This window comes from Sprattus sprattus (assembly GCF_963457725.1).
Source record: "Sprattus sprattus genome assembly, chromosome: 19".
NCBI classification, from domain to species: domain Eukaryota; kingdom Metazoa; phylum Chordata; class Actinopteri; order Clupeiformes; family Clupeidae; genus Sprattus; species Sprattus sprattus.
The window spans coordinates 6,392,654-6,406,849 of NC_137917.1; the positions used below are offsets into that span (position 1 = coordinate 6,392,654).

At 41.8% G+C, this 14,196-nt stretch overlaps 2 protein-coding genes across 2 annotated transcripts; both read left to right on the plus strand.

Moving 5' to 3' along the window:
* The first annotated feature begins 5,680 nt into the window (after nt 1-5,680).
* On the plus strand, nt 5,681-6,938 carry nat14 (N-acetyltransferase 14 (GCN5-related, putative)). The gene is made up of 2 exons (XM_080857543.1): nt 5,681-5,766; nt 5,920-6,938. The coding sequence occupies exons 1-2, from the start codon at nt 5,686-5,688 to the stop codon at nt 6,682-6,684; spliced, it is 846 nt and encodes a 281-aa protein (XP_080713669.1). The 5' UTR covers nt 5,681-5,685; the 3' UTR covers nt 6,685-6,938.
* Nucleotides 6,939-11,072: 4,134 nt separating this feature from the next.
* On the plus strand, nt 11,073-12,254 carry aicda (activation-induced cytidine deaminase; the record flags this gene model as incomplete). Its single annotated transcript, XM_080857375.1, has 4 exons — nt 11,073-11,252; nt 11,435-11,714; nt 11,910-12,025; nt 12,204-12,254. The coding sequence occupies 4 exons, from the start codon at nt 11,073-11,075 to the stop codon at nt 12,252-12,254; spliced, it is 627 nt and encodes a 208-aa protein (XP_080713501.1).
* Between the last annotated feature and the right edge of the window lie 1,942 nt (nt 12,255-14,196).

The window sequence follows — 14,196 nt, forward strand, 5'->3', positions numbered from 1 at the left end:
ATGACTCGCACACAACAAATTCAGACTGCACAAAGTAGTTAGTGTGTGTCAGCAGGGTATTTACTGGTGTGAAAAAGTGACTGGGGCTCACTTGGAACCTTGGGGCAGCTCTTGCACACACAGAAGTGGAGATCACATCTGTGGAATAAACTCTTACCAACACAAATGAAGGAAAAGCTTGGTGCTTGCTTGCATTGAGTGGATGCTGTGAAGACAGCACATGACATAAAGACAATTGGTTTGAGGAAATGCGGCAAGTGTTAATTATGCTGTCATGTTGACAGTGTGTATAAAAAACAACATGAATTTTGTGAATATGTCTCTTAAATATGCTTGTTTCACCATAAATATTGATACTAGAACATAGTAATGTAATAAATTATACAGTTGATAAAATTGTGTCTGTCAGTGTATACATAAAGTTTGTGGAACTTTAATTATGTATGTGTTTGAGGCAGAGACCCAATGCTAGAACAGTCTTGGAAATCTGTGTTATTAATGTTGAGTGTTGAGTACATTAGCTATTAATATTGATTACTTTACGTTGAGTACATTAGCTATTAATATTGAATACCTTACGTTGAGTACATGAGCGCATTGTGGGGGGCAAGAGGATGACACAGTTGGTCAAAAAACAAGAAGAGATGGATAAATAAGGAATATATAGAACAGACGACAAACACATTCTGCCCTTTAAACTCTGTACACCATGATAAATATGAATGTGTTTTGCTCTCCTCAAAACACCCACAGAGTCCAACTCATTAATGTTTGCGGTATGGTGTTACAAACCTCAGGAGCTTAAGACATAAAGCCTTATCTCAAACCATTTTGGGCATGTTTCCCAGACAGGGATTTGAATTGCATGCCGAATGGACACTCCACTGAAGGCAAAAAAATGATGTTTAAAATGTTTTGTTTTTAAGGGAAAAAAGCTCAGAGCTGCTTACATTTTGTTGACTAGCTCCTTTGACCTGAACAAAAATAGCACGGACATTTTCATTAGGAAGATAAGTGTGTGGACCACAAACCTGGATCTTATTTAGATTTGATCACGCAACACAAGTCCCTACGGTTGTTTTACTTCGGTACAAATGGCTTGATGCAAATTCCCCACATTGATTTGATGATGTGGCTTGGCGACACCTCAAAGGATGGACCAGTGAGTGACCGGTAATAGAAAGCACCAGAGATTCCTCTCTCATCAGCCATACTTAGATAAATCTCATCACAGTGAACTCCAAACAAAACATTACAATTATGAATCACTCATTCCTCTCATACTAAAGAGGAACTAACAAATGTGTGAAAGAATGTGGGTCATCTACATCTTATTTGTCATATGTTTTTGTTTAGTTGCCCTTTCAGTCTTGAGTCCTTGTAAATTATGAATAATACAGCAACTTGCCACTGACTTAATTCGAATAACTCAAGCTATTTGTGAACGTATATCAATACAGGGCCCATGTGCTTGTTCATCCAAGAATTACTTCCTTCCCTGGTGAATCCTCCAACCTTTCTATGATGTTGTCTTCCTTCATCATATGCATACCTCAAGGTCTGAAGCCATGTTATCAGCTTGTGACTCTTCTTCCACCTCTGCTACAACAGAGTTTAGGGCTGTTTGGTTGGTCTGATTCTTTGTAAATTGGTTTGAAATATCCACATGGCTATATTACCATAGATGTTGCTGCTACAAGCTGTCAACCCTTCATCAGCTGGCGGGGTCAATTCTCTCCAGTCAAGCTATCATATTACTCACATACAGGTATTATATTATTAACAGTGTTCATTAGCTGAACAAGACAAGTCATAATAATAATTAAGACATGATATGAAGTTCCCTGGCAGATATTTAGGGTAGCACAAAGAAAGGCCAGATCTCTACCTCTCATGCTTGTCCTTGTATCAAACGAAAGTTAGGTAAAGGGATTATTTAACACGTCTCACCATGAAATTAAAGTTTTAATTAAACTGTTAGCAAATATATTTATTGGTGAATGAGGAGAATGTAAAAGATTCTGAAAGCAATTTGTTATCTTGGATAAATGCCCTGTGGAAGCTTATAGGAGGATATATATATTTTCAGTCCTGCCCATAACATTTCATACGTTTTGCATACTATGGAATACATTTATTTGCAACACTAAATAAGGCCCTAAATCTATTTGAAACCTCAGCTAAGAGCTGCTCTTGAAATATTTAATTGGAAGACAAGCAGGGGGCCTATGCATATATCTGACACTCTTGTTTAAACACCTCCTAAACCACAAAGCTTTCAGAGCCTGAAAACAACAAAGTATTCTGGTGAGTAGTGGTAGTTAATGCAAGTAACAGGTCAGTTTGTTAGAGGAAGTGAGCACTGGTAATACACTTGTAATGCATCATGAATCTCCAATCATATTAAAAATGTGTGCTTTCTTTTCACAACATTAACTTGAGCAAATGTCACAATAAAAACATCTCAAAGACCGATTCTTCAGGTCAGTCTTGGATAGTTCAGAGGTAAACCAAAGAGGGATTGATGAATTTAATTAGGCTCTCCACGCTAACAGTATAATATAATATAACTAGACGTAACGCAAAGTGTAACAAAATATGACCGCTGCTGAACTGTTCAATTTCATGCACTTTCGACAATATATGCAAATTATAAGTGACTGGAGTTGTGAAGAGTGCATAGTTTGAGGGTCTGCCACGCCCACACCCTTCAAACTTTGTAAAAGATTCTCATAACCTTTAATCCCCCATTGCTGAAGAGTAACCTGACCACGTTTCAAGGCATTACCATTAAATCTGTAGGAGGAGTTCAATCACATGCGAGGTGTGGAAACAAAGTGAAGTTTCCAACCACCAACAGGTGGCGCTATAGGTGATATCAGTCAAACATATGTACGCGTTCGGGCCGGATCCAGCGTCCACCCTAAGACATTTTCTCTGGATCAAACAATGTACGCAAGAGTTATAAGAGACTTTGTGTTTTGTGGCAAGCCCTGGCAAGTTGGCAAAGTTTGAGGGTCTGCCACGCCCACACCTTCCAACTAATGAGAAAATCTTCTATAACTTTTAGTCGCCCATGGCTGAAGAGTAACCTGACCACATCTCAAGGCGTTACCATTAAATCTGTCGGAGGAGTTCGATCAGATGCGAGGTGTGCAAACGCCGTCAAAACGCATCTTTCACTCAAAATGTCCGACTTCCTGTGGACCTGCCACCATGGCGTCAAGAGACTTTCTGGTGCGTCCAAGCATGATGAAGACGTGTACCGAAATCCGTCAAGCTACGCCAAAATAACCCCATTGCGCAGGGTTTTTTGCAATGTTCTAGGGGGGCGCTACAGAGCCATTTTGCTCCATCCATGGACAAAAACTCTACCGAAGATGGACGGTTACAGGCTTGATGTCCCTGGCAAATTTGGTAATTTTTCGAGCACTTTGACATATGCGATTAAAACACCTCATTTTTGCTTTTTCATTTTTAACTAGGTGGCGCTATACATGTAATGACTGGTTATGGTATGGGTTGACATGGCCCCTTAAAGGCACCCAGTGCAACTTTCGAGGCTTAAAAATAAACATTCAATTTCTAATCTTTTTTACACGTAGTAGGTTTCAATAACTCCATACGATTACATATCGACATTCAAAGAGCAAAGATGAGACGTCGTTGTGTGGTGAGAACTGTTGGAAAATCGATAACAACAACAATCGCCGCCATTTTCTTTATTTTTTGTAACCTACAATAAATACAGCAGGATTCCAGTCAATGGAAAATGGCCTCTCCCCACCGGCGATTGTTGTTGTTTACGATTTTCTATCAGTTCTCACCACACAACGACGTCTCATCTTTGCTCCTTGAATGACAATATGTAATGGTATGGAGTTATTTAAACTTACTACGTGTAAAAAAGACTAGAAATTGAATGTTTATTTTTCATTGAATGTTTACATAAAGTTGCACTGGGTGCCTTTAACACAAACATACAAGAACAATTTGGCCCTCCAAGGCCCTACGGTTCTCGGGATATTCGAAGAAAACTGTGTCGCGCCACCTACAGGCCAGTTGGTGTACAACCATATAAATCAATGTATTGCATGCCCCCCCCCCCCCCCCCCCTTACCGTGCAATCAGAAGGTGTCTTAATGATCCCACACCTCCAATTTCGTGCAGTTCTGACCTTGTCAACTTACAATTAACATTTTTTTAAACACTACATTTGTGCTTTTTCAAAAAAAATGTGGTCCTCCAACCTAGGCCTTACGGTTTTCGACTTATTCACAGAAAACTGAATCGCCCCACCCTCTTTAAAAGGGGTCCAGTCCGACGGGGGCGCAACGGATCAAAACGAAAATCAATGGTAATCTAGTGGGGCTACATGCCCACCAAATGTCGTGCACCCCGGTGTTTCAGTGTCCCGGGAATCGTTGACAGTCGCGCGGCGGTCATAATAATGAGGCTGTTTTATGACTGTCATATGGGATAGGCCCAATAAATCTTTTACAGAATACATATCAGTCAGAATCACTTTTCTGACAAATATCAGCATTGGGGTTCTTAAGCAGGGTCTAGTTTGCTAATTTTAGAGACTTAAGTGTTGTTTAACACGATGTAAATTTAGCATTGAAGGCCTTCCAACGAAATATGCGTATGTTGCTTTAATTTCTGACATAGCGTGCTTTTATGCCATAACAGTTCATAGCAGCGAATTCACTCTAAATATGGAGAAGGCGCTATTCCCGTAGACGAGTAGACGTTTTGCGTGGTTTGGAAATTTGACTCACGTTTGCGCCGGTTCTGTATTCTCTATACGGACTGCTCGATCTACGCACGGTGACATGGTGTGATGTGTATTTGTGAGATACGTAAAAAACGTATGCCATTCAATCCAACGTTACTGCTTATGTCAGTCAGAGCAGCGTCGCTGGACGTTTTATTATTTTCCGTGGATATCCCACCGTACACCATCGCCTCTTCTGTTAAGGTAAGATTATAGTCTAAGAAATAAACAGCTGACTTTACATTTTGGCGCATAGGCTAAAGCGCTCTACCATGGCCTTATTTGGATGAAAGGCTACTACTAGCTGTCGCCCCCAACCCAACATTGTATTCGCATATAATCATTCATCGACCGCACGAGAAATAACATCTGTTCAAAATATCGCGTGCAAAGCAGCTATTTTGAGGATGGACTTATTCGTAATTGCGTGACATGCTCAACCTTTATGACAAAAATAAGGGCGGTAAGCCACATTAAATAGTGGAACGCCAACCCCCATTATAATCCGCTAATTTGTATTGGCTTTCCATCACTTATTTTTTTCAGAAGTCATCATTATGATACACGCCATGACTTTGTAAGTGTCACTTTGTTTTGTCTAGACGAACAGGCTTACTACAGACTTCCTGCGACTAGTGACTTCATTGTCTTCGATGTAACTAGTTTTTCATCCCCATGCTTGTCGGAGGTTACTGTACCCTCTGGAGGTTGATGGAAAATAGTGCAGCTTTAGTACACCTTTAGTACAGTTGATCAGGGCCTGTGAGAGAGCCGTTTCCCCCCAAGAGTGACTTAATTTGGTCACGATTTCATCTGATGTTTTTTGTTTATGTAGGCTCCTTCCCTAATGTATAGCGTTTCATTCCTTTAAACACAATTTCGTAGGGAAGAGTGTGACGGCTGCAGTCATGGTGAAGCTGGACCTGGGAAGCGTCGTTCTTCGAAGGATGAGGCTAGATGACATAGAGGCCGTCAAAGCTTTGATAAAGGTTGTAATGTTATATAAACCTTACTCATACACATAAGAACTGCCATTCTTTGGGGTATTAAAAAATTGCATTATACAATAAAACCTGTATTTCCTCAATTCACATTTGAATTGTCATGTGCCCTCCCTCCCCTGTCTTTGTTTCCCATGCCAGGATGGTTGTGAGGGCACGGAGAACCGCCTGCTCCTGCACCTCCTGACTCGACCCCTGGCACTGTTTACGTTGGCTATCCTCTCCTCCATACTGCGCTGCATTATGCATTCCTTCATCTTGGCCCTGGTCATCCCTGTCTTTGTTGCCATCGTCTACCTCAAGCTCACATTGCCACGCTCCACTGGGATCCTGGGTGCACGCAGGCCGTACTGGGACTACGTGGGCAGCACCTATCGGGCAGAGAGAGACTCGGAACTGGAGAACCCTTATACAAGGATGGCCAAGCCTGTAGGGGGCAAAGTCAAAACCCAAGAGAGGGCTAAGCGGAGAAAGAAGGAGGAAAAAGGCAAGGAGGGAGAGAAGCATGACATGGAGGATCTGCAGGACAGAGCGCGTGTTGCCGGGGAGGTGTGGGTGGCAGACTGTGACGGGGAAGTCATCGCCTCGTTGTCCAGGGAGCCAGTGCACCGGTCGGGGGTGACCCGCATGTGCAGGCTGGTGGTGCAGAGCTGGTACCGAAAGGAAGGTGTGGGTAGCCTGCTGGTGCAGTGTCTGGCCAACCGGGAGAAGGAGAGGGGCTCCAGGAGGGTATACGCCCACGTGCCCTTCCCCTCCCGCGTGGGGGAGGTCTTCTTCAGGAAGGTGGGCTTCCGGCTGCAGGGCGAGGTGGCCGACGGGGAGGAAGAGAAGAATAAAGACTTTGAGGAGCCTCAGAAAGGGTGGCTGGGATACCCTGTCACTAAAGTGTTTGTGAAAGACCTGTGAGGAGGATCGGCAGGAGCTGGAGATAAAGGGCAGCTGCGCCCCTCAGTATTCCTTACATCTTCACCTTCATTTTGAAGAGCAAATAAAACAACCTAAGAGGCTAGGCTGAAATTGTTCTTGAAAAGCAGTGGGTAGGTTGCCTATAGTGTTGTTTTAGGCTCAGTTGAAAGGGAAGCCTTATGAAAAACAGCTCTGAAGGCCAGTGTTGAGGTGCTCCCATTTCATGGGAAAAACAACATAAGAGGAGAGACAAAGAAAAAGGGATGAGAGAAATTAATTAAAAGGAGGAAGGAAGGAGCCAAATGCAGAAAAGACAATCAACCCTAAAGGCCATGCTGCATTTAATGCCACAACTACACACACACACACACACACACACATACACACACACACACACACACACACACACACACACACACCACACACACACACACACACACACACACACACACACACACACACACACACACACACACACACACACACACACACACACACACACACACACACACACGTGAGCTTGACATTTTGGCCATACTGCTGCTAATGGTAACCATGGACAATTATTTCAGTTGTGTGCATGTGTGGTTCTGCAACCTTTTCTAATGCAGCACGTCCTGATGGCTGAAATGTTAAGCCTGCAAGACTATGTTTATACTCACATAATGAAGTTGAAAATTAGCAACGGGCTGGGCTTATAATTTTTTATTTGACCGTATTTATTCAATTATTTATCATTTTGTAATACTGGTGTTATTTAAGTGTGGTGTGAAGTTATTAATTGTTTGCCTAAATATCTGATCTTAAAGTGTTACACTGGAAAAAACATTATGTTTTATTTGTTTTTGTTTTTAAAGTGACAAAATAAACATTTTTGTCAAACAAGATTCATTCATCACATCACCAATTACTTGCATCTAAAAAAAAATCTATGAAGGTTTGTTTGCTCGTGCAGTGGTGTTTTAACAGGTGAATTGAAACTGTGGTTTCTGTGAGTCGACAAAACTTTCTCTCTTTCTCACTCTTCACTACTTCTGCCCCAGTTCAGCTCAGTGTATTTCCTGTTATGACTCTGCAAAACATAAGTGATTTTATACAATTCTACAAAGACACTCATATATAATTATTGTGGTGTGTATGAGGAATTGTACCATTTACGAATGGCGGCAATTTATGCAATTTGTAATATTCTACAAATATATCCCTCAATTTTCAAACTGAATTGACAGTTTATATGTGGGTGTATACAAGGTTGTAGCTTAACGATATAACCTCTCAAGCTATGTGCATGTGGTTATATGTGCTATAGCAGGGTTGCTCTGACTACATCTCTGTGGCTAAAAAGTCATCGCGCCATGCTGCTGGATGCCTGTACTGTAAACTGGTGTTTGTTTGTGGTTTGAAGGTAGCGCACATTACCTGACATGACTCTAAAGTGAGCTTTAGATGATGGTTTAAATGATATGGAAATGGAAAGGATGACTTATATAGACAACTCATTTCTTTCATTCAATTCTATAAATCCCATTTTGACTTCTCATTGATTCCATTGACATTGTAGCCAGCTCAATAGATAGAAGTTTTATTTTTAAAGTCTGTTTTTTTTAGGTCTGTTAAAGTGTATTTGCATGATAACACCCATCTCTCCTACATATTAGCAGAAGTTGCGTCTAACTTTTTCAGCATGATCACTCTTTCTTGAACACCTGCACAGGGCCACCCTAACAGTACTAAAGCTATAATTGCCTTCAGGAAACAGATGCTTACCTTCCCAGGGCTGCAACCTTGATCTGCAATCTTGCATGAAGTTTGTGAATGTGTTCATGTGTGTCTGCACATGGTGGATTTGCCTGTGTATGTCAAAGAGGGAGAGAATGCGTGTGTGTATGTTTGTGTGTGGAAGGTGGGTTTCGGAAAACATGACTCGACATTTCCTGTCCCGGTTCCTCCACTTGTTTCTGGAGAATTACTGCTGTTTGGTGGTGGGTCCTCAGCCCATCTAGACTCTATGATTGTATGTGTCTGTGTCTTTGTGTGCCATTGCAGTGAAAGTGATGTGAGGCTCAGGTCATCTGTGGTGAAAACCACAGTGGTGAGTAACTCTTACACAATTCCCACAACACACACACACGCGTCCATCACACTTCTGAAACACAACACACCCGGCGTTGAGTTGAGGATCAAAACATAGCCAGATGGATAGACGCCAGTTAGAAGGCCAGTGGGACATCAAATGTGGAAATGGGTTGGCCAAACTTGTCCGCACTGACCTTTTTTGGTCCCAATCTCTTCCCCTCCTCCTAGCCAGCTCTCTCAGACGCACAGATGCCGAGCCGCTCAGACTGTGGGATAGGAGCAAAGGAGCTGTGAAGCCTACTTGCGGTCGGAAGGTAAATCATAGGAGCAGACAGATCCATTCCAGATGTGTTAAATCAGATTGAAGACGCACAGACACATCACATGCCGTTGTGGTCAAAAGTGAAAAAAGGTCTCTGGGAAACGGTGATTTCCCCAACCACAGAGTGCATGAGAGGGTGAGGTAGAGTCATTGGAAGCAGACAGCAGAGTGTGGAGGCCCTGTGCGCAAGGGAGTGTGTATGTGTTTATGTCTGTGTGTATATGTCTGTCTGTTGTGGTGTGTGTGTGTGTGAGTGAGAGAGAGAGAGAGTGTGTGTGTGTGCCAGTGAGAAGGAAAAACATCACAGTGTCTTGCAACAGAATCTCCAAGCTGGCCATGACTCAGTAATGCTGTTACGCTGGATGCTGGTGGCTGGATGCTGGAGAGTAAGGGGCCCCTCTAAGGGACCTTGGTTGGTACACCCCACTCTGTTGTTGGGGAAATCCCTGGTCTCCATAATAGGGTGGATATGTAAGGTGTCAGATCCTGTAGCTTATTTGGGACCCCCCATGGTTTATCCCACATTTTAGGCTCCTTGTGGGTAATAAACGAGTGGAAAGGATGAGGATGGAGGAAAACAAAAGGAAAGGAATAAAAACGGGAGTGTGTATGTGGGAAGCCTTTTTCAGTGGGTGTCTTAATCATCAGGGAAAACCAATGTGGTAGGTTCCCTGACTGGGTGCAGGAGGTCTGAAAAATCGTGTCATTTCCATAGTTACGCTGCAGGCTGTTTGCTGACGTACATTTCTTCAGAACGGGGATACCGCTCACGTCAAACACCCATGGGGCCAATTCCTGGTCACTCTTAAGCCTATTGTGTAAATCTGGAATTACGCACATGTTCAAAGACTGCAATATGGTGTCTTAAATCTGTGTAGTTTGAGTTGAGTTTTTCTTCAGAATTAAGAACACAAGAATTAAAAAGTTTTGACTTTTGACATGTTCTTAGCTTAAATTACATCTAGCCCACAGCAACCCTTCAGAGTAGTAAAAATGAATTGACTGACAGTTGACTTCAATCTCTGTCAGTCTCGTAGAGAGATGCCTCCCCTCCCCCTTTATTTGAAAACTTTCTCTGCCCAACCAGCATCCCAGTTACTGCACTACATCTCTGTGTCACAGATATTCTATATGTTTGCTGTAATCAGCCCCCCTTCACACACTTTTGCATGCCGCAGTGGGCCGGTTTCATCTTTCGAAATGAGTACCAAGTTAGACAGGTGAGCTTTTCTAAACATGATGCTGTGTTTTTGTTTTGAAATTTCAAAGGAGGAGTCATATTGTATCATAATATATTTTATTGTTACATGTCATTTTATTTTAATCTAAAGCATGATGTCCAATCTGTCTGTTCAGTATAGAAAGCAATACAAATTTTAAAACGCCCCACATTTAGTGCGAACGAGCACACGTTACGCATCTGTAATGACTTTCTCTGGTTTCGCTAAAGCCTTTAACACTGAAACTGAGACAGAGGCTGACTATTTGCATCTGTGTGTTTAATTGTTACTCATTATGATCTGCCTACATGAGTAATGGAGGGGAAGGATGAGTGAAAGGAAAAGTTATAGGGTTCTATCAATAACAGTGATTCAGTTTAAAAGTGGGTATTTTTTCTTCAGCTGAATCATTTCTTGCACCAATTCTTGAGACATTTATGGAACAGTGCTTGTGTTGCAAAATCGACTTGATTAAAGTTTCTGATGATAGATGAGTTGTGCGGGGACATAACGGGAACTAAGCTGTATGTGTATTGTCTAGTGGGTTTATTTCCCCGAAAGGGCAGTTTTCTTGGTGTTTTAATACGCTCCTCAAAGTGGTACAAAACATACTTATTACAGTAAAAAAATGAAACACAAATTGTTAACTTAACTCATAAATTTGCTTCACTGTACAAAAACATCAAATGGAAAATTATTCAAAAACATCCTCTGATGAATGGAAGAGTAAAAATGACGACACAACACTGGGGCGCTGTGCTAATGCTCCCATGCATCCCATCAGTGTCCTGCTGGCACAGAAGAAGTTCATATACCACTACAAAAACCTGCGGTGGGCTCGTGGTCGCTGTGAGACATACCTGTGCTTTGTGGTGAAGAGAAGGATTGGACCCAACTCTCTCTCTTTTGATTTCGGGCACCTGCGCAATCGCACCGGCTGCCACGTGGAGGTGAGTGACGGAACGCTCCGAACCAGGGAGAATGAACCAAGAACTGAGATAGGGTATAGATTTGTTTGCATTGTGTTTTGTGCATTTGTCATATGTATTTTGTAATAATTCTTGATTATTTCCCCTGTCTATATCCCCACCTACGTCTTGATAAATCAACTCAAATAACCAACCGTATCCAGGTTCTATTCCTACGACACCTTGGTGCACTGTGTCCAAGCCTTTGGGATTTAGGTCCAGGTGGAGTGAGGGTTTGCTACTCCGTCACATGGTTCTGTTCCTGGTCTCCTTGTTCTGACTGTGCCCACCGCCTATCCACATTACTGTCACAAATGCCTAACTTGCGGCTGCGGATCTTCATTGCACGCCTCTACTTCTGTGACCGAGAGGACAGCAAGGAAAGGGAGGGGCTCAGGATGCTGAAAAGGGCAGGGGTGAAGATGTCCATCATGACTTACAAAGGTAAGACTAAGTGAACTTACCTGGAAATGAATGATGTTGCACAATATGCTCTCTGCAGTAGGTTTCTGGTCAGTGTTAGTTTGAGTTTGTCTTTGCTGAGGATGTGACATTTACTGTACACATTAATGTATATCTATTACTCCTCTCATCAAGAAACTCCAATCATAACTGTTCTCACCTTTCCTGTCTCCTCAGACTATTTATACTGTTGGCAGACATTTGTTGCTTGCAGAACAACAGGCTTTAAGGCTTGGGCTGAGCTTCACCAAAACTCTGTGAGACTGTCCAGGAAACTCAACCGCATTCTCCTGGTAATACTTACCACAATTTTTAGAACATTGACTTACAGGCAAAAACGTTTATGAATGTACACATACAACATTGTAAAGTAATACAGATATAACACTGCTTTGTCTTTGGCCCTTGTATTCTACAACTCTCAGGCAACTCACTGGCCTTCATGTTAACACTAGTGTTTGTTCCTCCCAGCCTACTGAGACTGAAGACCTGAGAGACGTATTTACACTGCTTGGACTGTGACTGTCATCCTTTGCTGCACTGAACGTATTCATGCTGAATTCTGGAAATTGATGAATACAAGTTGAATATTTGGAATCCTGATAATTTTATCATGTGTACATATCTGAAGCATTAAAGGCATTTAGTCTTTTCGTTTATGGGCCTCCTTGAAATAAAACATTTCACATGGCCTGAGAAAAAAACTGTCACTTGTGTAACTTTTGTCCGTGAGCAAAATGAAATCAAATACACTGGTCCTATGAGAATCTCTTAAGAAAATCATGAAGTACTACTCTGGTGTAGGTAGCTGCATCCTACCCTGGCTACGCAGACAAAACTCCTTATTATTAAGTAGGCTAAACTAAACCCATACGTTTCACGATTGAAATCCACCCAAGATGGCATCTATGGGACATTATTAGTCGACATTGTGTCAAAGTTGAATCCCACTGTGAGCAACAAACCAGGACATCAGGTATCTTATGCTCTCTCCCCCATTAGGAGGGCATGCTGCAAATGATTCCGTTTGAAGTTGCTTTATTTACAAAAAGCGGCAGTCTTGGGTTTGTTGTGTCAAAACGAATTACCCCTGGTAGCTGGAAACTGGAACCTAGAAACTGACAGAAAGATTGCTAAAAAAAAAAGGTAGCATGCACTAATCCCCAACTCAGTATGGACAATGGACAATGGGTTGATGTCCTCTGTGAAAGATTATACTGTTTGAACGCATTTGTACATTTAACATTGCGGTTTAGTGGACGATGGTCTAGGCCTATTTTATGAGAAGACAGTGACTTTTACATGCACTGTGCTGTGATTCATACGTCTTTCGAAAAGGCTCCCGTGACGCTATATCTTTACCATTAGTAGATCATCTATGACGATCACCTAGACACGCGAGCGTTTGTTTGTTGTGCAAGTTGCTAAGAATGTCCTTTCGTCAAATTTGTTCTCAAACAGCTTTCACTGTTTGATATCGCCAGAATGATATCAACTGTAAGCTATAAAGTGTTGTATGATATATGCTTTCCCTTTGGCTAGCTTTACAAATACTTAGAAACCTCAATTTGTTTACTATAGATTGTTTAATTCCTCAGGCAGATAGGGCCAATCGTATGACTAACTAATGCAAAAGCATAGGCCAAAAACAAAAAAAACAGAACAAAACATCACGTAATAGGGATAGCATGAAGAAACACTGTTGGGTGAATCACAGACATCAATTTTATGCACTTTACTTTTTCATATATAGAAAGTCCCTCTCACAGACATCTCTCGTTTGTATTTCATACCTCTTACCAGCAGCTGATTCGAAATCGGATGCACCTGATTAGCCCGAGCTCTTGATGATTCCGTAGAGTAAAGGGGTGTTCATACCTGACAATGTTGATAATGGTTCACTCCCTCGTTTCCCTTCCCCATCTCACATCTGGCCGCTTTATTGATTTTCTGTTTATTCTACCTTTTTCACCTGCCTCAGATCTTGGGCTCTGTTCTGTGAGATTATTTGTGTCATTATTTTCAGCTTTACCGAGGTATTGGACACCCATAGACCTTATGAAATCCCAATTCATAAATAAATAAAGAATTCATAAATAATTATCAATGTATATTTAATTCAATATCTATCGTGTATTTTCATGTAATTTTCCATTTGTATCAGGAATGTTTAATATTTGTGTATAACTGTAACAGTATGACAGTATAGCCAGAGTAACTGGTGAAGCAATAGTAATTTTCCTTCGGATATTCCCAGGAGAGACTGACTGACATCTTCAATTGGTTCCATGCACGTCTGGGAAGGGTTCCTTGTTTTTGCGTGGACTGAACCATGAACCTCATGGACTACTGAAATGACGTGCTTGGCCAAATAAATAGACACCAAAGGTTAAGGTATGCCAATTCTGTTTTTTAGATATATGTTAAGAAACTCAGACAGTTCTTCATTGTTGCTCAGTTCTGG